This window comes from Notolepis coatsorum (genome assembly GCF_963971535.1).
Source record: "Notolepis coatsorum genome assembly, chromosome: 17".
In the NCBI taxonomy this organism is placed as follows: Eukaryota; Metazoa; Chordata; class Actinopteri; order Aulopiformes; family Paralepididae; genus Notolepis; species Notolepis coatsorum.
The window spans coordinates 12,230,385-12,258,345 of record NC_140181.1 but is presented as its reverse complement, the minus strand read 5'-3'; the positions used below and the strand labels follow the sequence as shown (position 1 = coordinate 12,258,345).

At 45.3% G+C, this 27,961-nt stretch overlaps 1 protein-coding gene across 1 annotated transcript in view; it reads right to left on the bottom strand.

The window, feature by feature from the left end:
• Nucleotides 1-27,961, bottom strand: part of tm9sf4 (transmembrane 9 superfamily protein member 4) — a 43,659-nt gene that overhangs the window by 13,824 nt on the left and 1,874 nt on the right. The window contains exons 2-13 of the mRNA XM_084334147.1: nucleotides 23,659-23,769; nucleotides 21,975-22,074; nucleotides 19,784-19,946; nucleotides 16,769-16,916; nucleotides 16,117-16,240; nucleotides 12,961-13,076; nucleotides 11,015-11,126; nucleotides 8,091-8,161; nucleotides 5,795-5,927; nucleotides 2,741-2,822; nucleotides 2,462-2,537; nucleotides 1,250-1,333 (exon numbers count right to left, since the gene is read on the bottom strand). Of these exons, the coding sequence (XP_084190273.1) occupies nucleotides 1,250-1,333; nucleotides 2,462-2,537; nucleotides 2,741-2,822; nucleotides 5,795-5,927; nucleotides 8,091-8,161; nucleotides 11,015-11,126; nucleotides 12,961-13,076; nucleotides 16,117-16,240; nucleotides 16,769-16,916; nucleotides 19,784-19,946; nucleotides 21,975-22,074; nucleotides 23,659-23,769 (1,320 nt within the window). The remainder of the gene's footprint in view (nucleotides 1-1,249; nucleotides 1,334-2,461; nucleotides 2,538-2,740; nucleotides 2,823-5,794; nucleotides 5,928-8,090; nucleotides 8,162-11,014; nucleotides 11,127-12,960; nucleotides 13,077-16,116; nucleotides 16,241-16,768; nucleotides 16,917-19,783; nucleotides 19,947-21,974; nucleotides 22,075-23,658; nucleotides 23,770-27,961) is intronic.

The following is a 27,961-nucleotide window of genomic DNA, read 5'->3' as shown; positions in this document are numbered from 1 at the left end:
CTGGGGAGGACAGGGGGACGGTTATTACACAGCAGGGGACCTGGGGAGGACAGGGGGACGGTTATTACACAGCAGGGAACCTGGGGAGGACGGTTATTACACAGCAGGGGACCTGGGGAGGACAGGGGGACGGTTATTACACAGCAGGGGACCTGGGGAGGACAGAGGGATGGTTATTACACAGCAGGGAACCTGGGGAGGACAGGGGGACGGTTATTACACAGCAGGGGACCTTGGGAGGACAGGGGGACGGTTATTACACAGCAGGGGACCTGGGGAGGACAGGGGGAAGGTTATTACACAGCAGGGCCAGCATGGTGGGACCTGGGGAGGACAGGGGGACGGTTATTACACAGCAGGGGACCTGGGGAGGACAGGGGGACGGTTATTACACAGCAGGGGACCTGGGGAGGACAGGGGGACGGTTATTACACAGCAGGGGACCTGGGGAGGACAGGGGGAAGGTTATTACACAGCAGGGCCAGCATGGTGGGACCTGGGGAGGTCAGGGGGACGGTTATTACACAGCAGGGGACCTGGGGAGGACAGAGGGATGGTTATTACACAGCAGGGAACCTGGGGAGGACAGGGGGACGGTTATTACACAGCAGGGGACCTTGGGAGGACAGGGGGACGGTTATTACACAGCAGGGGACCTGGGGAGGACAGGGGGACGGTTATTACACAGCAGGGCCAGCATGGTGGGACCTGGGGAGGACAGGGGGACGGTTATTACACAGCAGGGGACCTGGGGAGGACAGGGGGACGGTTATTACACAGCAGGGCCAGCATGGTGGTGAAGGGGACCTGGGGACCAGTTCCACAGCCATGGATAAAACCTAAAAGGTTCCTTCCAATAGAGAGAGACTTAGTCAAATCTTAATCTGTGTGCGAGAATGGCCCTAAATGGCAAATTACAGCTCAGTATGACGACCGTTGACTACATTTAATCTGTGTTCTGTTCCATCCTGTTCTTTAGGTGTAATCTGTGTTCCGTTCTTTAGGTGTAATCTGTGTTCCGTTCTTTAGGTGTAATCTGTGTTCTGCTCTTTAGGTGTAATCTGTGTTCCGTTCTTTAGGTGTAATCTGTGTTCCGCTCTTTAGGTGTAATCTGTGTTCCGTTCTTTAGGTGTAATCTGTGTTCCGCTCTTTAGGTGTAATCTGTGTCCTGCTCTCCCCTCCTCCCTCCCCCCTGCTCACCGCTCCAGAGGAGTGCTCTCCCCTCCTCCCCCCCCCCCCCCCCGCTCACCGCTCCAGAGGAGTGCTCTCCCCAGATGAAGCAGTTGAGGATGAAACAGATCCCAAACACCACGGCTGGATACAGAGTGGCCGTCTGCAGGAGACAGAGAACATTCATATTCACCGTTTAGTTTTCTCACAACAGAGAACCGGTTCATTGTTTTAAATTATGATTAATGTATTACACTATACATTTACCCAAAATGTATCAAAAGAAAGATTCCTTATTGGGGCTTTAAAGAGGGGATGTGGGGGGGGGGGGGGGCTTTAATTCATAATTCAGAAACGGTTCGTAAACACATTTGCTAGGTTTTTGAACATCTGTGAAATATACACATTATGTTTGAGTTGTGATGGGATAAGACAGTTGCAATATTATACTAAGTATACTATAACATATATATATATATATATATATCCACACCTGTCTGTACTTACCTGCACATAGTCCTTTACTATATCTATATCTGTACATATCCTACTCTTACTAGTTACGCTGCTGGCCAGTATGACTTACTACCATAGTGTCTTTATACCTGTATCACTGTACATATTATACTACAACTCTGTACATACAGCTCATTAGCACTATTACTCAGTAGTACTGATTTATATATTTTGTACCCAGTTTAATCACCTGTACATTGTATATTAATATTGCACTTTACTGTTACATTTGCAATCTGGTTGGATGCCAAACTTCCTTCCGTTGTACTGTACTTGTGCTGTATGATGACAATACATTTTAATTAGGGATGCTCGATATTGGCTTTTTTACCGATACCGATATACCGATATTGTCCAACTCTTAATTGATACCGATATCAACCGACATCAACCGATACCGATATATGCAGGGTCCCCCCCCCCCCCCCCCAAAAAACGGAATAATTTCAGGTAATTAACATTACATATCTCTTGTTGTGGAATTAACACATTATGGAAATAAAGGTTATAGAAATGTAAATTATTATAATTTTTTTAACGGATACCGATATTTTCCGATATCACACTTTAATGCCGATATCGGCCGATAATATCGGTAGGCCGATAATATCGGACATCCCCAATTTTAATCTAATCTAATCTATATTATACTTCAGTCATACCCCTCCCCCACAAAACTATGCAATTTACCCAAAATGTATGTATGATCAAAGGACAACGTCCTCATTGGGGCTTTAAAGAGGGATGTGGGTGGGTCTTTAATTGAATAACTCACACAGAATGCCCCTTTCTTCCACCGGTGGCCTTTCAGTGTGCGGTAGAGTCTCCCGGCAAAGTAGCCACCGAACACACTGGAGGAGAAACACAAGCACATGGTTAACAGACGCCTCTCCAACGCCAGCATTAATGACAGACTACAGAAAGACTCAACCTGCCACGCCCCCACATAGGACTTTTACAATTTGACCAAGGTTCCTATGCGAGACCCAGGAGACGATGTGATAAGGACCTGGATGAGGTCAACTAACAAACATACAGGTCAGATGAGGCTCACCCCATGAACATGAAGAGGAAGCAAGAGGTGGTCATCAGAGCCCCTCTACTGGACGGAGACAGCATCCCTAGCATGGCCACAACTACACACACACACACGCACATACATACACACACACACGCACACACGCACGCACATACATACACACACACACGCACGCACGCACGCAGACACAGACAGGCGGTCAATCAGAGTTCAGCAAACATGGGTCACATTAGGGCAACAGTGGCTCGGGAGGTAAAGCAGTCGTCTGGTAATCCTGAGGTTCCTGGTTCGATTCCCGTTCCTACCGGGCAGCATGTCATTGTCACAGTGTCCTTGAGCAAGACACTTAACCCCCCAACTGCTCCCGATGAGCAGGTCGGCACCTTGCATGGTCGCCGCTGCCGTCGGTGTGTGAGTGTGTGAGTGAGTGGGTAAAATGGTAAATTTATATAGCAGCTTTTTATCCAAAGCGCTTTACAATGTTGTTCCTCACATTCACACATTCACTCACACATGGCAGAAACAACCACGCAAGGTGCCAACTTGCTCATTGGGAGCTATTAGGGGTTAAGTGTCTTGCTCAAGGACACATCGACACACGCTGCCCAGGAGGAGCGGGAATCGAACCGGGAAGCTTCAGACTACCAGACGACCGCTCTACCTCCTGAGCCACTGTGAGGATCCAATTGTAAAGCATTTGGATGAAGCTGCTACATAAAAGCACCATTTAAATGACACAAGAGAGATGGTGCCACCGACACAAGCAGACAACTGGCAGATAACTAGGGCTGGGCACCGAGATGGATAAAACTGCAATACATCGAGCGCCAGCTATCCTGAGGGAAACTTCGGAGGGAACCAGCTACTAGATGGTTCGATTAGTCTTTCACACCTAACTTCCGGTTCTGGAACCGGAAGTAACATGTTTGCATTTCGATTCTAAAAAAATATAAATAAATAAAAAGATCTTTATTTTAGATTTTTTTTTACTTTGTTAATTAATACCCTAGTTACAGTACAGCAACCAAATTAAACTGTATCAAGTCAACTGACAATGTGAATAGTATGGAAAAAAAAAAAGAAAAAAAAATCTCCTGCGAAATAAGCTGTGACCTGTTTTGACCTGCACCTCAAACAATCGGAATCGAGAATCGTTTAGAACAGGAATCGAAATGGAGAATCGGAACCGGAATCGTTCAAATCCAAACGATGCCCAACCCTACAGATAACAGACAAACACAGGATACATGTGAACGTGCTTCTGCCTCAATGCCATCCCATAATATCTTTATGTTTTATTAACACATGGTGACGTGAGATGGTTATACCAACAGCTCAGATAACACTGAACGTGGGGAAAGTGCCTGAGGCGGCAAACAGGAAAACGATGTGCAAAATATATTATTGTACCAGATATTACGACTGCAATGCAACTTGCAAATATAGTTTCATGGTCTTGTCTAAATATTTGAATCTAGATTTCCTACTCATGTAGTTTAACCTGTTAACGTTCGGCGGGTCGTATACGGGCATTTTGGCAGTCGCGCGCACGTCGCAGCATTTACCCTCGTCTGCTGGCTCCAGGCTGCGTTTTTTTTTGCAGATCAACAAATACTAGGGATGTCCGATATTATCGGCCGATATTGGCATTACAATGTGATATCGGAAATGATCGGTATCGGTTAAAAAAATATATATATTTTTTTTTACATTTATTTAACCTTTATTTACCCAGGCAAGCAAGTAAGAACAAATTCAGATTTTATTTATTGTCAAAAGTATGCATAATGTTGTGTTAATTCCACGACAAGAGATATGTAATGTTAATTACCTGAAATTATTCCGTTTTTGGGGGGAGGGGGGGGAACCCTGCATATATCGGTATCGGTTGATATGGGTATCGGAAAAAATTAAGAGTTGGACAATATCGGTATATCGGATATCGGTAAAAAAGCCAATATCGAACATCCATAACCAATACATTGTTGGAAAGTTGAATTTGCCGCCTTTCGATAGTCACCCCACTCGACCTATTGCATGCTTCCTGTCTCGAGTTACAAGACGACACATCCGACGAGCGTCATTTGACAAGCCATTCGGACTGGACCAGTCACCTCTGATGGCGAAGATTATTGACCACCTTTGTAGCAAATTAAATTCTGCTTCTGCATGTTAGACAGGGACTACCGATGAAAACTAGTTCATTAGCTAAATCTGGCTCATTTATATTGACGTGGAAACTGAAAGTGTTGATTTATGTGCTTTGTCCCTGGGTAATAAATAAATAAATAAATACACTTAAAACTTAAACCTGGTATACAAGTGTAACTCCTATTGGATTTCACAGTAATAATAATGACCAATCTATGTATATGGACCTAGCATTTCCGAGAGTAAAGAGAATCCGCCAGAATCCTCTCAATCTCACCTTCTCTGTTACTAAGTGTATTTAAAAATAAAAATGTATAGAAATGCTCATATTTCAGTCTTATGGTGGTGATATGAATATTGCCTCCTTTGATGTGAATTCAACATGATTCCGCTGGGTGGACCGGGGGGCCGGACACTTAGGCCGTGTGTTCACATCTGAAAGTCCCCGGATAGCCCGGACTTTCTGCTAGGCCAAATGTGAGAATGATACATCGTTTGATCTTGGTTTGCGTTCACACTGCCCTTTTTTTGAGCGAACCTAATTTGTAGTCGAGTTGAGAGCGAGAGTGCGAGCGAGAGATAGTCATTACGTGTGCGGCGTGAGTCTAGAGAGGAGAGACTGTCATTATGCACACAGCGCGAGTCTGACCACGGAGTGCACACTGCAACGCACTGTAGGTTACTTAATGCTTCCTAGATTAGGTACTATAGTTCGATTGCGTTCACACCAACAGCAAAACGCACCGTGTTCCACTTTGAAAACGGACCGAGTCCCAACTACTTTTCAAGAGGAACCATGGTTTGGTTGTTTGGTTTGTGTTCACACAACTCTCCAAACGAAACAGACTATTGATTTAAAGGGACCATGGTTCACTTTTAAAGCAGACCAAACAGGGTAGGTGTGAACGCGCCCCTTACAGATGACGATGAGGATCATGCAGAACAGCTGGATGCCGGAGCCCAGCAGCGAGCTGAGGATCATGGGATACTGCGGCGGCCTGAACACGTCTCCGTGGACGTTCTTCCAGCCCGACTCCTCCATGGTGTCCTCCTGGGGAGAGAGGAGAACAAGCCGTTCACGTTCTAGTTTTCTTTGCCACATATAAGGTACATTACAGTGAAATGCTTGGGTCTGTACACGAGCCTCCTGAGATTGTGCTTCATACAGTAAAAAGTAGGGATGTCCGATATTATCGGCCGATATTGGCATTAAAATGTGATATCGGAAAATATCTGTATCGGTTTTCAAACTAATCCTTTTTGATTTTTTTTTTTACATTTCTATAACCTTTATTTACCCAGGCAAGCAAGTAAGAACAAATTCTGATTTTATTTATTGTCAAAAGTATGCATAATGTTGTGTTCATTCCACAACAAGAGATATGTAATGTTAATTACCTGAAATTATTCAGTTTTTTTTGGGGGGGGGGGGGACCCTGCATATATCGGTATCAGTTGATATCGGTATCGGAAAAATTAAGAGTTGGACAATATCGGTATATCGGTAAAAAAGCGAATATCGAGCATCCCTAGTAAAAAGTTAAAGAATAAAGGCCAAACACCATACACAATATACAAACTAAAGTACAAAATGCTAAAATGAGGTAGAGATGTAGTGCAAATCTTTTAGTAATAATAAATAGATAAAATATGGTGTAGCCGTGTTAAAAAGTGTTTAAAGTGTCTAAAGTGAATGTTTAAAAAAGGCGAGTGTGTGCATGTGGATGTGTGTGCAATGCATGTAGAATGGATGGGTTAGTGTTGCAAGTTGCAACAACACCACTGTGACTGGCAATGTCACTAACTCAATCACGCACACCTTCACTCAGGGTTAGGGCTGCACGATTTTGGGAAATAATCTACCTAATTGCGATTGCATTTGCGATTATAATAAAAAAAAGAATTTAAGCAGCCCCACAAAGGTTTATTGTAAAATGCGGCTTGCATCTGGCCTCTATGCGGTGGGTCTTTTCAGGACACCGAGCCTGAAAATGTTTCTTTTTACCTGGGAATCGATACCGGTACCCAATGGTACCTTTTTTTCTGTACTTTACTCTCCCTCTCTGAAGTCTAAACTTCACAACACACAATCTAAAACCCCTTACCTCCCTCTCCCAAACCGATCTTGTATCTCAATGGTCCTTCACAGTTAACCCCTCTACCCCTGGGAGCGGCTCACTCCTTCACAGTTAACCCCTCTACCCCTGGGAGCGGCTCACTCCTTCACAGTTAACCCCTCTACCCCTGGGAGCGGCTCACTCCTTCACAGTTAACCCCTCTACCCCTGGGAGCGGCTCACTCCTTCACAGTTAACCCCTCGACCCCTGGGAGCGGCTCACTCCTTCACAGTTAACCCCTCGACCCCTGGGAGCACCTCACTCCTTCACAGTTAACCCCTCTACCCCTGGGAGCGGCTCACTCCTTCACAGTTAACCCCTCTACCCCTGGGAGCGGCTCACTCCTTCACAGTTAACCCCTCTACCCCTGGGAGCACCTCACTCCTTCACAGTTAACCCCTCTACCCCTGGGAGCGGCTCACTCCTTCACAGTTAACCCCTCTACCCCTGGGAGCGGCTCACTCCTTCACAGTTAACCCCTCTACCCCTGGGAGCGGCTCACTCCTTCACAGTTAACCCCTCTACCCCTGGGAGCGGCTCACTCCTTCACAGTTAACCCCTCTACCCCTGGGAGCGGCTCACTCCTTCACAGTTAACCCCTCTACCCCTGGGAGCGGCTCACTCCTTCACAGTTAACCCCTCTACCCCTGGGAGCGGCTCACTCCTTCACAGTTAACCCCTCTACCCCTGGGAGCGGCTCACTCCTTCACAGTTAACCCCTCTACCCCTGGGAGCGGCTCACAGATATTGCACTAATTTCTACTGTATCATCAATATTAATTCAACATGTTGTTCAGCCTTACACACACAAAGCTGATGAGTAATTTCCTTTTCAGAATCAAGGAAACTATAAAATAAGGAAGGGTCATCACATCACATATACCAGCTATGTGAGGAAAAACACATCAACCAACAAACGTTAGCGAGTTAACAATGAAACACATTGCAGATTATGATGACATCCGAGGTAATAACCCGTTTAAACTAGTCATAAACGAGGAGATGTCAATGTGGCCAAAATGAACGTTTCCACGCTGGGCACCAATGTGATGACCCTTCCTTCTGTTATAGTGTCCTTGTTTAGAACACGTTCTTACAATGTCGTCTTCTCTGTTGTAGTTGGCGATGTCTTTCCTTAAGGTCCTGATGATGATCATACTGAGAATACCTGTCGGGACGAGAAGAGGCTCAGATCTCAACACTTTACAAATATGTAGGGCTGGGGAAAGATATGTGGGGGCGAAAAGAAAAATGTACATGGAGATGTTGTAACGGCAATAGTCTAAATATATTCTGTCAACTGAGAATGAGGAGCTGGACTCCTGCTTCCACAGTCCGTTTCAACCTTTGACCTTTTCCACAAATTACATGCAAATGAAACCAATATAACCAGATATTAGCTGAATTTCCCTCGGGATCAATAAAGTACTTCTATTAAGAAAATTATTAAGTGAAATGTAAAATTGTATTCAAAAATATATTTAACTTACATTTAGCATGCTGCATAAAAAGATGTACCGACTGTGCCGACTGTATTATATCCAGTACAGTCACAGCTATTTCAGCATGACCATCTAGCACCAGGGTAGTGTCAGCATGCTGATGCACCTCTAGCACCAGGGTAGTGTCAGCATGCTGATGCCCATCTAGCACCAGGGTAGTGTCAGCATGCTGATGACCATCTAGCACCAGGGTAGTGTCAGCATGCTGATGCCCATCTAGCACCAGGGTAGTGTCAGCATGCTGATGCCCATCTAGCACCAGGGTAGTGTCAGCATGCTGATGCACATCTAGCACCAGGGTAGTGTCAGCATGCTGATGCCCATCTAGCACCAGGGTAGTGTCAGCATGCTGATGCACATCTAGCACCAGGGTAGTGTCAGCATGCTGATGCACATCTAGCACCAGGGTAGTGTCAGCATGCTGATGCACATCTAGCACCAGGGTAGTGTCAGCATGCTGATGCACATCTAGCACCAGGGTAGTGTCAGCATGCTGATGCACATCTAGCACCAGGGTAGTGTCAGCATGCTGATGCCCATCTAGCACCAGGGTAGTGTCAGCATGCTGATGCACATCTAGCACCAGGGTAGTGTCAGCATGCTGATGCACATCTAGCACCAGGGTAGTGTCAGCATGCTGATGCACATCTAGCACCAGGGTAGTGTCAGCATGCTGATGCACATCTAGCACCAGGGTAGTGTCAGCATGCTGATGCCCATCTAGCACCAGGGTAGTGTCAGCATGCTGATGCACCATCTAGCACCAGGGTAGTGTCAGCATGCTGATGCCCATCTAGCACCAGGGTAGTGTCAGCATGCTGATGCACCTCTAGCACCAGGGTAGTGTCAGCATGCTGATGCCAATCTAGCACCAGGGTAGTGTCAGCATGCTGATGCACCATCTAGCACCAGGGTAGTGTCAGCATGCTGATGCACATCTAGCACCAGGGTAGTGTCAGCATGCTGATGCACGTCTAGCACCAGGGTAGTGTCAGCATGCTGATGCCCATCTAGCACCAGGGTAGTGTCAGCATGCTGATGCCCATCTAGCACCAGGGTAGTGTCAGCATGCTGATGCCCATCTAGCACCAGGGTAGTGTCAGCATGCTGATGCCCATCTAGCACCAGGGTAGTGTCAGCATGCTGATGCCCATCTAGCACCAGGGTAGTGTCAGCATGCTGATGCCCATCTAGCACCAGGGTAGTGTCAGCATGCTGATGCACCTCTAGCACCAGGGTAGTGTCAGCATGCTGATGCCCATCTAGCACCAGGGTAGTGTCAGCATGCTGATGCCCATCTAGCACCAGGGTAGTGTCAGCATGCTGATGCACCTCTAGCACCAGGGTAGTGTCAGCATGCTGATGCCCATCTAGCACCAGGGTAGTGTCAGCATGCTGATGCACCTCTAGCACCAGGGTAGTGTCAGCATGCTGATGCACATCTAGCACCAGGGTAGTGTCAGCATGCTGATGCCCATCTAGCACCAGGGTAGTGTCAGCATGCTGATGCACCTCTAGCACCAGGGTAGTGTCAGCATGCTGATGCACATCTAGCACCAGGGTAGTGTCAGCATGCTGATGCCCATCTAGCACCAGGGTAGTGTCAGCATGCTGATGCACATCTAGCACCAGGGTAGTGTCAGCATGCTGATGCCCATCTAGCACCAGGGTAGTGTCAGCATGCTGATGCACCTCTAGCACCAGGGTAGTGTCAGCATGCTGATGCACATCTAGCACCAGGGTAGTGTCAGCATGCTGATGCCCATCTAGCACCAGGGTAGTGTCAGCATGCTGATGCACATCTAGCACCAGGGTAGTGTCAGCATGCTGATGCCCATCTAGCACCAGCCCGTACACATCTAGCACCAGCCCGTACACCTCTAGCACCAGCCCGTACACCTCTAGCACCAGCCCGTACACCATCTAGCACCAGCCCGTACACCTCTAGCACCAGCCCGTACACCTCTAGCAACAGCCCGTACACCTCTAGCACCAGCCCGTACACCTCTAGCACCAGCCCGTACACCTCTAGCACCAGCCCGTACACCTCTAGCACCAGCCCGTACACCTCTAGCACCAGCCCGTACACCTCTAGCACCAGCCCGTACACCTCTAGCACCAGCCCGTACACCTCTAGCACCAGCCCGTACACATCTAGCACCAGCCCGTACACCTCTAGCACCAGCCCGTACACCTCTAGCACCAGCCCGTACACCTCTAGCACCAGCCCGTACACCTCTAGCACCAGCCCGTACACATCTAGCACCAGCCCGTACACCTCTAGCACCAGCCCGTACACCTCTAGCACCAGCCCGTACACCTCTAGCACCAGCCCGTACACCTCTAGCACCAGCCCGTACACCTCTAGCACCAGCCCGTACACCTCTAGCACCAGCCCGTACACATCTAGCACCAGCCCGTACACCTCTAGCACCAGCCCGTACACCTCTAGCACCAGCCCGTACACATCTAGTGCCGGGAGCGTCCAGATAAAAAAGGTGAGCAGAGGGGGAACCTACCGGAGAGGAAGAAGACGACCACCACAGAGTTGACGATGGAGAACCAGTGGATCTGGACGTCGCTCATGGTCAGGTAGGTGTCCCACCTGGACGCCCACTTCACCTGGCTCTCCTGCAGACGGGAGAGAGAGAGAGGAGGGTTAACGGCATGTTGTTCAAATACAACGTAAAAAAAAACACAATCATTCAGAGAGGTTCCTTCAGAACTTGGCTCTGGACTCTTTTCAACTCGAGTGAGAGATTCACCATGAGGCGTGAGGGAGAACATGTGGGCATCATGGTCACAATGAATATGTAATAAACCGCTTTGCAGGAGAGATATTGAAGTGTAGATATTGAATATCTACATTTAGAAATGGTCTCATCCTAAAATGTGGTACTTTTGAGACCAAACTCACTAGCATGTCCTCCTCGTGCCAGTTCTGCTAAATGTCCAACTGTCAAACTGACGCGAGACTAAAGCGAGACAACGCGTCTCTCTGCGATGTATCTGAAAGTACTGGTGTTGGGGCTAGAAGAAAAAACAAAAAAAGGATACAATTTGAGAGTTTTATGCTAGGCTAGTGGTCCGTATCCACTTCCATTAATCTGTGCTAAGCTAGGCTAGTTTGCAGCCAGATGGCTTTCTACTGAACACACAGGGGAGGAAAATGGTATCTTATCTTCTTGTCTGACTCTGGAGAAGACGGTAGGCACTTTTCCCATATTGTTGGCGTGTTCCTTTAAGGAGGTCTGAAATAGAATGTCTGTCTGTCTGTCTGTCTGTCTGTCTGTCTGTCTGTCTGTCTGTCTGTCTGTTGTCTGGGACTGTCTGTCTGTCTGTCTGTCTGTCTGTCTGTTGTCTGGGACTGTCTGTCTGTCTGTCTGTCTGTCTGTGTCTGTCTGTCCCATAATGTTGGCGTGTTCCCTGGTCTGAAATAGAATCCGTCTGTCTGTCTCTGTCCGTCTGTCTGTCCCATAATGTTGACGTGTTCCCTTTAACCCATTTAGACCTGAAACGCCTGCTAATAATGCAATAGCACTGTAGAGAGCATCCTGACCGGAAACATCACTGACTGGTATGGAAACAGCACGGCACAGGACAGGAAGGCCCTACAGAGAGTGGTGCGGCGTACCACGGGTATTGCACTACCTCCCCTGCAGGTTCTATACAACAAGAGGTGCAAATCCAGAGCCTGCAGGATAATGAAAGACCCACACCACCCCAACAACAGCCTGTTCCAGCTGCTGAGGTCAGGCAGACGCCTGCGAACCCCAGCTACTAGGACAGAGCGGCTTAGGCTCAGCTTCTTCCCCCAGGCCATCAGAGCCCTGAACAATGAACATTGAGTGCTCAGAACATTGAACTATCCACACACAAGCACACATGAACACACACACGACACGCACGCTGCGCACGCTCACACACGAGCAGCCACTTAACACTTTAACATGAGCGGGCACACACTCATGTCGCACACACGCACACTTACGGCCAAAAGGAAAGGACACTTTAAATTAGAATAACAGGAACAGTGTATTGCACTACCAAAGCTAACTAGCATGTCCCATATGCTCTGTAAATAACTATGTACAGATACCGAGATGTCACTCCAGGTTACCTGTTACCTGTTTATTGCACAATGGTGTTTTTTTATTTTTTTATTCTATATATGTTGTACCACTGTATTGCACATCGTTGCGGGCAAGACCACCCGCATTTCATTGTATACCTGTATGCCGTGACAATTAAAACTCTTGACTTGACTTGATTATATAGCCTGCATATACACACAAATGTGTTTCCCGGATTCAATGGGTTACGTGTCTGTCTGTCTGTCTGTCTGTCTGTCTGTCTGTCCGTCCGTCTGTCATGGGTCTAGAATGTTCCGGGGTCACTGTCTGTCGGTCTGTCATGGGTCTAGAATGTTCCGGGGTCATCCAGAGTCCATGCTGGTGTCACTGACCTCCCAGTGGACAGAGTACGTGAAGAGGACTTCATTCTCCTTGGCAGGGTCGATCTCCTGGGGGGCGGAGCCACTGGCCTCAGGCAGAGTGCACGTCTTCTCATTGGCCTTCAGGTCTGGGAAGAGACACAGGAACTTGAGATTAGTTTTGTTTTATTTGTCACACATAAAGTACATGTACATTAATGCAGTGAAATGCGGTGAGCGGAGCCGTGGGTCACCTGTGGCTTCACGCTCCTTTCATCTTCATTAAAAATAATCCACCAGTTAAGTTTTATGTTACTCTTAACGCACGTGTCGTTATGAGGACTTAGGAGTTGGATCAGTGCCGATGCATATACTAAACGATACAATCAGTGGACCTTTGTCTCTAAGCCCCTCCTGCCCGACCAGTTCTGCCCCACAACTGGATGACGTAACGCCAAGTGACAGGTAGGGTTGGGCACCGAGAACCGGTTCTAATAGGAACCGGTTCCTAACTTCCGGTACTGGAACCGGAAGTAACACATTTGCATTTCGATTCTTAATTTCGATTCTTAAAATCAGTACAGCAACCAAATTAAACTGTATCAAGTCAACTGAAAAATGTGAATAGTATGGAAGTAACATATTTGCATTTCGATTCTTAATTTCGATTATTAAAAAAAATTATAGTAAAAAAAATAATTACTTTGTTAATTAATACCCTAGTTACAGTACAGCAACCAAATGAAACTGTATCAAGTCAACTGACAATGTGAATAGTATGAAATAAATGTAAAATAAAAAATCTCCTGCGAAATAAGCTGTGACCTGTTTTGACCTGCACCTCAAAGAATCGGAATCGAGAATCGTTTAGAACAGGAATCGAAATGGAGAATCGGAACCGGAATTGTTCAAATCCAAACGATGCCCAACCCTAGTGACAGGAAAGGTAGCAGCGGCAAGAGAGACTCTGGGACATGGAACACAAGTCGGACTCACACCCACGAGGTCAGGATTACACGGTGTGTGGCTCTAATCCGATGATCCACAAGGGTTCCCAGGATGCTATTGTTTAAATGTAATCCAGCTGGCCTGAAGTGTTTCATGGAACCGGTTGCACTGGGTTACTGAATAAACAACCCCCAGCGTTCCCATGCCTACATTTACAGCAGGTGTCCCCCGTTAACCCCATCACTGCCGCACCGCCAAAACGGTTAACCCTTTCACTGCGACGACTACACACAGAAGGTTTAACCCTTTCACTGCCACACGACAGCCGGTTAAACCCTTTCACTGCCACACGACATAAGGTTAACCCTTTACTGTCACACAACCGACGGCGATTCTGTCGTGTGGCAGTGAAAGGGTTAACCACAACACAGCAGATGATCCACAACGGCGGTGCTTCTTGCTCGGTACGTTCACAGTGGGCTCGGGAGGTAGAGCAGTCTGGAGGTTCCCGGTTCGATTCCCGCTCCTCCCGGGCAGCGTATCGATGTGTCCTTGAGCAAGACACATAACCCCCCTAACTGCTCCCGATGAGCAGGTCGGCACATTGCATGGTCGCCTCCGCCGTCGGTGTGTGAATGAATGGGTAAAATGTGAGGAACAAATTGTAAAGCGCTTTGGATAAAAAGCTGCTATATAAATGCACCATTTGCCATTTACCACTACCATTAATGCCATTTCCCCTGCCGAACATGTGCATTGTACCACTACCAACCCAAGCCAACCACCACCGCAAACAACATAAAGACCTCTGGGAACTATAGAGATACTTTAAAGATAGATTCTCGGGGGGGAATCCCAAGTTTCATTAGACGGGACAGTTGGTGACGAGAACAGACGTGGACAGAGAGAAGGGGGGGTTGGCGTCAGGCCGCGGGCAACAAGGAGCCCGGGCTGGGTTCAAACCCCAGTACGTTACGATTAGACGGTACACGCCTCAGCGTGGTGAGCCACCACCAGGACTCCGGGGAAATGGTTTTAAAATAAGGATGGATGAATGATAAACACACACAGCATGTCCCTATACTGCATCACACATCCCACTGCCATGTAGTCCAGTATGACCAACATCAATACGATTAACAAACGTTTGATTTTCCAAACCTTTATTTATTTATATATCCCTTACCTTACCGGTTTATAACCTGTTTATACATAGGTGTGTATAACCTACAAAACCATAGGTGTGTATAACCTACAAAACCATAGGTAGGCCTGCCACGATAACACATTTTGCTGGGCGATTAATTGCCCCCGAAAATATCGCGATAAGCGATATTATTGCGACCGGTTAGAGAATTTTTTTGAGAAATTTATTTCCCAAAACTTTTATTTTGAAGCCCACCGCTCCGTCTTTTCCGGTGTTTAAACTTTTATTTTGAAGCCCACCGACCGGACCGGAAGTATTGGTGCGATTATCCTAGCCGACAACTTGACTCGTCCGGTTGTGTTTTTTAGTTTTCACGTTAGCTACTAACGTTAGATGCAGCTACTACAGGCAATCAACGATGAGGAGGAAGCGTCAAAGCAGTATTATAATAGAATAGCTGTGGTGCGTAGGCACTGCAGCACGACTCGAAAACGACCCGTTATAATAAATTAATTCATGTTTAACTTGTCCCCGTCTCCAGTCCTTTGACTAGCCCCACCCGTTCATTGTAAACAATGATGCATGTAATTGTATTAACGTTATTCTGTGTTATTCTAACGTTACACTACAAATAACGCTACTTGGTTAAAAGGAGCAACACTATTGAGAAATGTAGTTAAGCTATGTGGTGTTGCCCCACGGAGCTCCTGTGCTGTGCTCTCTGCTCTGTAGTAAAGCCAGCGGCAGCGGGCCGCCTCCCAACACGGACAGTGACTGACAAGGGGCACTGGTTCCGCCTCATTAAAACAAACGCGCAAATAGCAATTAATCGCGTCCGTCAAAATCATTGCATTCATTTAAATTATCGCGGCAATTAATCGATTTATTGCTTATCGCGGCAGGCCTAACCATAGGTGTGTATAACCTACCGTACCATAGGTGTTTATAACCTACCGTACCATAGGTGTTTATAACCTACCATAGGTGTGTATAACCTACAATACCATAGGTGTGTATAACCTACTATACCATAGGTGCGTCTGACCTACCGTAGGTGTGTATAACCTACAATACCATAGGTGTGTCTGACCTACCGTCCACCTTGACGCTCTGGGGCACCACCTCGAAGCGCACCACCCTGTAATTGTGCTCTTCCTCGTCCTCCAGCTTCTCTCTGTGGTAGTACAGGATGAAGGACAGGTGGTTGTGAAGGTAGAACTGGAAAGGAGAGAGAGAGAGAGGGGAGAGAATCAATCAATCAACCAATCAGATTTATTTAGAGCACATTTAACATGACACATGTCAACCAAAGTGCTGTACAGAGTGTAGATACACATAAAAACATCTAGACAACAATCACATCTCAGTTTTACGGGAGGGCACACGGGAAAACAGGGCATGGGTCCGTGAACATCGGGAAAAGCTAATAGGTAGAAGTGGGTTACTTTTGGGTCTAGATTCGAGGGGGCAAGCCTAGTGGAGGTGGGGATGCAGTTCCACACAGGGAGAGACAGGGGGGGGGGGGGGGCGGGGTAGACCAAGATTAAAACAACCAATATGGTCACTTCTGTTGTATTCCTAGTACCGCTGTTGTTGATACCACCTAGTGCCCATATCAAACCCCTCCCTCTCTTCTCTAGATCCTCCAATCACAACGTTGTTTGTTTGTTTGAGGGAAGAGACCGTTGTGATTGGGAGGATGGAGAGAGAAGAGGGCGGGTCTTGGCGTGTGGGCCAGCAGGGTACCTTGTTGTTGTCGGTGAAGCCCAGCCGGTAGCCGTGTTCAAACTGGACGTCCTTCACCACCGCCTCCTTCTTCTGCTCCTCCTCTCCGCCCGCCTCCCTGTTGGGGTAGAACTCCAGCCTGGTGGCCACCGGCAGGTTGTCTGCGATGCTGAGCCAGAACACACAACGCCGGCCGGTTAGCTCGGGGTTGACCTTTACATTGCAGCTAAATAATCTACCGTGCCTATATTACTACTACCTACTATGCTAATATTTATTTCTTTATTTCAGATCCCCATTAGTCACTGCCTCTCAGCAGCGACTATTCTTCCTGGGGTCTGGATACAAACATATAAAAATCAAACAAGAATCATCAATAAAACATAAAAATAAAACAAATATCAATAAAACACCAATAAAATATAGAACAATAAACAAATCAAAATCAGACATACAAACAAATATAGAACAATAACAAATATACAAACATAGAACAAATCAAATATCAATAAAACAACAAACGGAAACATCTCAGAGAAAACTAAAACTTGTTCAAAAACAGCTCGACATACCATATACTAATATTCCTCATAACCATTAGACAAAGACATTCCAAATGAATACATTTCATCAGACACAGATTAGACTTAACCAAAATCAATCTCTTTACAACTTTTCTCTTCTTCTCTCTTCTTGAATCCAACTTTACTGGTAATTGAAACTAAATATTATGGAAGTCGATTCCAGTAGGACATTGCCCTGTACATTACAGTCTTTAAGGCTTCAGTTCTGGGTTTAATATGTCTTAATATAAGTTCAACAATTTTTAATAATAATAATAATAATTCCTTACATTTATATAGCGCTTTTCTCAGACTCAAATCGCTTTACAACGTAGGATTAGGGAAACTGCCTCCTTCACCACCCAACCTTGGGCTACGACACGCAGGCTCAATGGCTGCCATACACTGGCACCCGGCACACATCACACTACACACAATGGCTGAACGGCTCAGGAGACAGGGATTGATAGCAGCCAATTAAAGGGAAGGGATGATTAGGTGGCCTTGATGTCAGAGACCCGATTGGGAATTTGGCCAGGAACGTCGGGGAACCCCCTTCTCTCTTAGCGATAGGCGCCCCGAGTTCTTTAATGACCGAATTCAGTCAGGACCTCGGTTTAGCGTCTCATCCTTAGGACGGCACTCGCAGCTGTACGGTGTCCCTGACAGTCCAGTCCAGAGGACAGAGTGCCCCCTGCTGGACAACAACAGCACTTTCCAAAATGTTTGACAAACATTGCTACTCAGCTGAAACAGGCTACTCACAGATGAACGTAGTACTAATACAGGCTACACACAGATGAACGTAGTACTAATACAGGGTACTCACAGATGAACGTAGTACTAATACAGGGTACTCACAGATGAACGTAGTACTAATACAGGATACTCACAGATGAACGTAGTACTAATACAGGCTACTCACAGATGAACGTAGTACTAATACAGGCTACTCACAGGTGAACGTAGTACTAATTAGGGGTGCACCGATATGAAAATTGGCCACCGATACCGATTGTTCAACTAACACAATCGGCCGATACCGATACCGATACTTGTGGCAAAAAATAAGTATTTTTAATTTTATTTTTTTTTTTTTTTAATGAAACTACTGTATATTTGTATGTGTATGTTTGTATTTGTAGGCCTCTTTACTTGGAAACATCAAGAAATATGTTTATGGTATCACTGATCCCTCTCCCAGTATCGTCTGGCGGCCTGCAGAGGGATACTATTTTCTCAACCAGAGCTTTCAACCAATGCATTGGAACCATTCTGGCGGCCTGCAGCGGGATACTATTCTCTCAACCAGAGCTTTCAACCAATGCAATGGAACCATTTTGATTGACAGTCGATTCGGCCAATTACGCCACACCGCTAGCACCCACCTCCTGCTGTTCTTACCACCAATCGGCAAGCGTTTATTCATTTTCTACTTCGGGGCATGCCGCCATTGATCTGCTTGCGAGAATGCGAGTCAAACTCAGAACCACAACAAGCTAATACGTTAGCTGCCCGGCAGTGCCCGGCAGTGCCCGCCGACCAGCGCGCTCCACAGGATGGCCAAACGAGACACAATGATTTTACTGCAACAAATGTTATAATAAAACAAAGCCTTTCTATACATTTGTCTGGTTGAAAACTTTATTAACAGATTGCAGAATGTGTAGTTGGGTATGGAATGAGCAACGGAATGGAACCGAGCTATGAACGGCTTGCTTGCTATCTTCGGGTAAATACTATGCTGATGTAATTGAACGTGTAACTAACTATATAACGTTAATGCCACAAAACGAATGTTTGTGTCATTTTAACAGCAGATACTTTCTTAAATGCCATCCTCCCGACAGAGCGGTGTTGATGGGGAGCTCTGATGGGTTCGCTTGGTTGTGTTATTAGCATTGAACAGCTAACCGAAAGCTAGCGTTAACTAATGTTAAAGGTTTAGCCATAACGTTACGTTGGCTAAAGTTGGGGCTATTCATAATCCAGCAATAATGGCTGCAGACCTGCAAGCAAAGTACAGCAAGTTGGCAAAGGAGTATTCCAACGCAAATCACATTTTCACCAGTAACGTTATTCTTCTGCCTCCCGGCTATGAACGGACTCGGAGTAATGCCTTGCTGCTATGGGTAATAATAATATGCTGATGTTATTGTCCGTGTAACACTAACTATATAACGTTAATGCCACAAAACGAATGCCTTGTTAATCATAAATAGTAACTTTGATGCAGTAGATTGTGTGTGTGTGTGGGGGACGGCGGGCGTTGTGCAGGTAGGTCGCGAGTGAACTTTTATTTTTTTTGCCTTTTGACGCTACACAAATTGATGGTTAGTTATCGGCGACTGCTATCGGCACATTTGAGCTTATCGGCCGATAGGCCGATAGCAGTCAACAAGGCACTTATCGGCCGATACCGATACCCGACCGATATATCGGTGCACCCCTAGTACTAATACAGGCTACTCACAGGTGAACGTAGTACTCCTCCTGGACGCGCTCGGCCACCAGCTTGCTCTGCTCCACCGTGAGGGTGGTCTTGACTTTATCGCAGACCACCTCACACTTCTTGTCCTGGTTCATCAGGATGGTGTAGAGCGTGTTGACGATGCGGTCTCCACGCAGCACCTCGCCTGCAGGGGGAGACAGAGAGACACACAGGGGGACAGAGGGTCACAGACACAGGGGACAGACAGACACACACAGGGGGACATACAGACACACACAGGGGGACAGAGGGTCACACACACAGGGGAACAGAGACACACACAGGGGGACAGACAGACACACACAGGGGGACAGAGGGTCACAGACACAGGGGACAGAGACACACACACAGGGGAACAGAGACACACACAGGGGGACAGACAGACACACACAGGGGGACAGAGGGTCACAGACACAGGGGGACAGACAGACACACACAGGGGGACAGAGGGTCACAGACACCGGGGGACAGAGGGTCACAGACACAGGGGACAGAGAGTCACAGACACAGGGGGACAGACAGACAGACACACACAGGGGGACAGAGGGTCACAGACACAGGGGGACAGAGACACCGGGGGAGAGGAGGAGTTAGTTCATGTCTTCCTTCCTGAGGAACGACGAGGACAAACTGTGGGTGAAACGAGACACTTTTTTAGAAGACATGAGAGAAATAGAGACACAGATAATCGATAAACCACATGAGTGGATGGATGGATTAGAAAACAAAAACACCTTTCAAAAGAAAGACCACATGAATCACTCGGGGTGATCCGACCAACAACAACAACAACAACAACACTAACTTATGGGTAATATATGTCTGAATATACCTGCATATAACCCATATAAGTCTGTATGATAGCATGTACAATAATGCTGTATATATATTTATTTTTCTTACCATATATATCTATCCACATCCGTCTGTACATACGTGCATAAAATCCTTTTTACATATCTGTAGTGTCCTTATACCTGTATCACTGTACATATTAATACTACAACTCTGTACATACATCGGATTAGCACCATTACTCAGTAGTACTCATTTATATATATACGTTATACCCTGTTTAATCACCTGTACATTGTATATTACTAGTGCACTTTACTGTTACATTTGCACTCATTTGGTTGGATGCCAAACTTATTTGCGTTGTACTGTACTTGTGCTGTATGATGACAATACATTTTAATCTAATCCAATAGGGCTGCTTGATTATGACCAAAATCATAATCACCTAGCACCTATTAGGGATGAGCATTTTAAAGAAAAATCCAGATCGATCGATCGCATTCGCATGCTATACTCGATTGATCGTGTATTACTCGAAAAGGGGGGGGAAAACTATATATTTTTTTACTTATTTTTGTTCATTCACGTATATATGTTTAAGGAAACCAATAAACAGTTATAATCTTACACATACATGTGAAAAAATATGTAAACAAATTTTTTTTTTTTTTTTAATTTTTTTTAATTTCGATTTTTTTCCTTCGATTTTTCTCATAGCTACGAGTAATCGATTAATCTATTACTCACGCCCATCCCTAGCACCTATAATGCTCTAGCAGGGATAACTGGAGAAACGCGCCATGGCTCCTCCTGCCTCTTAACACCAGCTGAAACTAGTTTGGGTTTGAGGGGGGAAGGAGGGGCGGAGGAGGGGGGGAAGGAGGGGCGGAGGAGGGGGGGAAGGAGGGGCGGAGGAGGGGGGGAAGGAGGGGCGGAGGAGGGGGGGAAGGAGGGGCGGAGGAGCGCACTGCTGTGAAGGAAGGGTGCGCTGCATTTACAACACAAGTTTTTCACGATCGCGGGAAGACAAAATTGTGATCGAAATTTTAATTTGAGTAATCGCGCAGCCCTACTCATGACAATACATTTTAAATCTGAGGCAGCATGAGCATACTAAAAAAAACCACAAGCAGCACTAAAAATAGATAAAAGAACAAGAGTGCTAAAAAAAAAGGAAAGAAAAGATAAACATAGGCAACTATAAAAATGTAAATAGATAAGAGTACTTAAAAGTATTTAAAAGCAAAGGACACAGTAACAAAACGATACAACAATAAAACAATAAAATCATAAAATCAACAAGCAAGTTAAGATGAGATATGAACGAGAGGACAGAAGGAGGACCAGTGAGCGAGGACCAGTGAAGACCACTCACCCAGGTTCTCTGCCTTGTAGACGATGGGGTCTGGCTTGCAGAAGGGCAGGGAGTAATATTCATAAGGCAGCTGTGTGCGCGAGCTGGTCAGCTTCACAGCCTGGAGGGAGACACGACATGCAAACACAGATGATGACGATAAGACATCCTGATAGACTGGGGTGCACTTTCAGTCCAAAATGTAAACGACTGTATATTTGAAAACACACTTCAGTTCAGTTATTTTTTATTTCCCGGGCTTTGGACACATAGCAACGGTCATTCCATAAAAAAATCGCCAAAGTTTTACTAGCTGCTATTGCAGCATTGTCCGAAAAGGGCTGAAGGGAGAAGCACTAGGCTTGTCGGGCCCTACCCCTGAAGACTTACTTTTCGTTTTTTTAATTTTTTCATTTACATACATACATAGTACATATAGTACACATTACAGTACACACATACAGAACACATTATAGTATGGTATACCTGCAGTATATATATATATATATTTTTTTTTTGTAATACATTTTGAGTTAATTTTCATAACGCGATCATTTGCTGTGTAAGTAATTAATCTAATTAACGCGATAAACTGACAGCCCTAATTACATTATATAATCATATTATAATTCATTTGTATATTATATTGAACTATATTTACAGTATATACTATTATATTATGGTACTATATTATATTGTATATATCATGTACTATATATCTCATATCACATTATATGTGTTGTATACACTATGTACTATTATATATACTGCAGGTATACCATACTGTAATGTGTACTGTAAAAAAATTAAAATTGTTTATCTCATTCATTCCATAAGAACGTAGAATACACATTTACAGATTTTTTTTTAATATGGTCCATTTGCATGTTCTTGGTATCTGAATCTAGGGACATCTATGGATCTCAGGGAATGTATTCTGCAGTGTCAGAAATACTGTGTCTGTTACTAGGCTCGAGTAAATTGTAATGAACCAAATGAGAATATCAATTAATTTTTTCTTTTTTATATCTTTGACGGTGAATAAAACCATGCTAAAATTGACCAGACAGACCTGAAAAATCTAAGCAAATTAATAGATGGAAGATGATTAAACAGAAGGTTTTGTAGATACAGTACTGAATTCTGCCATCCGGACACATGCAATTTGAAATATGATTATAGAATATAGAATCTCAGGCATGAAATGGTTATGCGATTAAAATGCGATAAATTAGATTAATTCATTACAAATCCTGTAATTAATTAGATTAATTTCTTTAATCGCCTGACGGCACTAAATGTAATATGATATAACGTACACTACAGTATCATACTTTAATTAATATGCAATTAAAGCTCTTCTTCCCTTCTGTACCTATCAAAAATAGATTATTTTTTGGGTCTAGATTCCCGAATTGACTGAATTTAAAAGTGAACTGCACAACACTGACCCTGACACACAGTCACACACACACAGAAACAAGCATTTCATCATAAAGTATTCTGTATTTTGTTGTGACAAATAATAAACAAACTTGAAACTTGAAACCACACACACGTCGCGTGACGCACGGCTGCAAACACACACACGCACACGCGTGACGCACGGCTGCAAACACACACACGCACACGTGTGACGCACGGCTGCAAACACATCAAGCAGCACAAACGATGTGGATTGATCACTTCTCTTCTGGTCTCTGACCTTGATCTCCACCGCCTGGTTCTCGTGGAAGTTCTGAGGAGCCACTCCGGGAACGTAGAAGGAGGGGACCGTGGGCAGAAGGGTCAACAGCAGCAAGGCCCACCACGTGTCCTGGAGCAGAGAGACACACAGAGAGACACACACAGACACACACACAGACACAGAGAGACACACACACAGAGAGACACACAGACACAGAGAGACACACACAGAGAGACACACACAGAGAGACACACAGACACAGAGAGACACACACAGAGAGACACACACAGAGAGACACACAGAGAGACACACAGAGACACACACACACACACACAGAGAGACACACAGAGAGACACACACAGAGAGACACACAGAGAGAGAGACACAGACACACACACAGAGAGACACACACAGACACAGAGAGACACACACACAGACACACACACACACACAGAGAGACACACACAGACAGAGACACACAGAGAGACACACACACACACACACAGAGAGACACACACACAGAGAGACACACAGAGACAGAGAGACACACACACAGACAGAGACACACACACACACAGAGAGACACACACACACACACACAGACACAGAGAGACACACACACAGACACAGAGAGACACACACAGAGAGAGACACACACAGAGAGACACACACACAGACACAGAGAGACACACACACACACACACAGAGAGACACACACACAGACACAGAGAGACACACACACAGACACAGAGAGAGACACACACAGAGAGACACACACACACAGAGAGACACACACAGACACAGAGAGACACACACACAGACACAGAGAGAGACACACACAGAGAGACACACACACACAGAGAGACACACACAGACACAGAGACACACACACAGACAGAGACACACACACACACACACACACACACACACACACACAGAGACACAGAGAGACACACACACACACACACACACACAGAGAGACACACACACACACACAGAGAGACACCCACACACACACACAGAGAGACACACACACACACAGAGACACACACAGACACAGAGAGACACACACACACACAGAGACACACACACACACAGAGACGCACACACACAGAGAGACACACACACAGAGACACACACACACACACAGAGAGACACAGAGACACACACACACACAGAGAGACACACACACACACACACACACACAGAGAGACACACACACACTCACACAGAGAGACACACACACACAGAGAGAGACACCCACACACACACACAGAGACACAGAGAGACACACACACACACAGAGACACACACACAGAGAGACACACACACAGAGAGACACAGAGAGACACACACACAGAGAGACACAGAGAGACACAGAGAGACACACACACAGAGAGACACACACACCACAACTTCACATTACAAATCACTTCCATATATATATATAGACATTATTACCTACAAACAAACAGGGGCGACACAGTGGTGCAGTGGTTAACACTATCGCCTCACAGCAAGAAGGTGCCTCCAGAGGAAGAGATAAACCCAATGGAAAAACATTGCAGAACAGATCGTTGTCGCGTCCCTGGCGAAGACAGACAGTGTGGAGCACTTGGATTGGTCCCCGGGCGCGGCCCCACACACTGCAACCCGTGTCTGCTCTTAGGGGGAAGGACGACGGGATGGGTCAAGAATAGGGATGCCCCGATCGATCGGCCACCGATCGTTATCGGCCGATAATCAGTATAAATATGCGATCGGTGATCGGTGATAATGCTTTATTTTAGCCGATCGTCAAAACCGATCTCACTCGCTGAGTTGTGTCTCAGACACCGGGAGCTGCACACACTCCCACACAGTGGTGCTGCGTCTGCTCCTCCCTCCAGCCCCTCCCGCACGCATGTAAACACGGGTCTAGTCTAGTGGGACGGGACCTCCCTGAGCTAACGTTAGCTACCGTTACAAAATGACCCAGTCAACCATTCACTTCCAGTCCAATACATGATGAGGCATTGTCTAACCAAACGGTATCTAGCCGGCCAGCTACTGATAGCTCCTGACATCAACAAACGCTCCAGCAAGTCTAGTAGAGACGTGTATGATACCTCCGCTAGCTCACGTTAGCTGACGCCAGCTCACTGTTCAAAACGAAATGTCCCACTGAACTAAATAGTTCACTGAGGCGCTGTATCAACGTTATATAGCCGGCCAGTAGTAGCCACAGATAGCTCCTGATATCAATGTTTTATAACACTCATTCGATGCGTATTCGAGCTGAGGGCATGTTGTTGAATGTGATCAATAGGGTCCAGCTGCAGCTCCGGAGAATCCTGGCCGTAGCTGCAGGCTACTCGAGTATAGGGTCCAGCTGCAGCTCCGGAGAATCCTGGCCGTAGCTGGAGGCTACTAGAGTACACACAGACAGTGGAGCTTGTTGCGTGGTGGCGATGTCTCGCAGATAATACAAGTACAAGTCTAATTATATAATATATACATTTTATAAAAAAAGAAATTATATAAAATAATTTAAAAAAAAATTTAATCAAAAACGATCGGTATCGAAGGGAACACCTCTGGCAGCTAAGGGTCAGTGAGATTGTTCATCGAAAACTAAAAGTGTTGAACTCAAATGCTACAGTCTTGAGTGCATAGTATTAAGAGACATATTAGCATAGACAGGTAGTAGTAAGACATAGCATAGTAGTATAGAAAATGTTAGACATATGAGCATAGTAGGTAGTAATATAGACATATTAGCATAGTAGGCACTAGGCAGTAATATATTATCATAGTAGTATAGACATATTAGCTTAAGTAGTAATATAGACATTATCATAGCAGTATAGACATAGTAGCATAGTAGGTAGTAATATAGACATATTAGCATAGTAGTATAGACATATTAGCATAGTAGTAGGTAGTAGTATAGACATAGTAGCATAGTATGTACTGTAGTAATATAGAGTAGACATATTACCATAATAGTATAGACATAGTAGTAGCATAGTATATACTGTAGTAATATAGAGTAGACATATTACCATAGTAGTATAGACAGAGTAGCATAGTAGGTAGCGATATATATAGCCATATTTGCATTGTAGGTAGTAATATAAGAAAGGTTGATTACTTAGTAGCATAGTGCATGCTAGTAAAAGAGTAGGAAGGTTAGTGGTTTACTTTCAGATATTGATTGAATACTCACTCCACTCCACCCTGCCATCATGAAGAGGGTTATTAATCTAGCAGCAGTGAACGAGCAGCAACACAGAGGCTTCTCTGCTGCTTTACTTCATGAGGTAATAATTGGTCACCACGTCACTAAACAACTCCATTCAAGATAATCCGGTACCTCGGCAGGTAGTTATTATTATGAGACGGTGGTGCCGAAGTTTGCTTTTGTTTAGCTGCTGTTATTAAGCTAATAAAGAACCTGCTTTCAACGAACTTGCATGTTGTACTTTATTTTTGTAGATTGTAGATGTTGATTGATTGATTGAAAACTTTATTAGCAGATTGCAGAATGGGTACAGTACAGTACGGCTCAATACATACAATTGTTAAGGGGATGCAGACCAGAGAAAGACTTTCGTCTTGTTTACATCAGGGTCCCCCATTTACAATTCATCATAACATACATGACATACAGATATACATGTTGTATAGTGATTGGTCTTTATTCGGTTGACTGTTTTACTGTATGAAGAAGCACAATCTCAGGGGCTCATACATAGAGAACCAAGCATTTCGCTGTAATGTACCTTATTATGACAAATACAATAAATAAAACAAATTAAACAAAACTTGGAACTTCCACTCTTGTTGTTGTGTTCATGTTGTTGCCTGTTCTTATTATTGTCAAGACGTTTCCTTATTATTCGGTAGCTGTGATGAGCTACTAAGTACTAACACCACCCAATCATACCGTTCACGTTTCGTGGTGCTTTAGCCACAAAATAGTGTGTGTATATATACATAATAATATATATATATAGTTGTGCACTGCTCACACAGATTAGCTTCAAAAACACTCTCAAAAAACACCTACGTGAGACTGCAATTCGAAACTGGCCCCTACAAATGTCCTAACCTAGTTGTACAGTAAATGACCAAGTAAGGCTTTGTCAACATTCCAATGTACAGTGTAAAATGTGTGTGTGTCCCCTACCCAACCCCCCCCCCCCCCCCCCCCCCACCTCCAATGTACAGCCCTCACCCAACCCACCCAACCCCACCCCACCAACCTCCTCCAATGTACAGTTTCTACGCCAAATGTATATACACTCCTTTTCTGGACACTTTTGTATCACAAACAGTA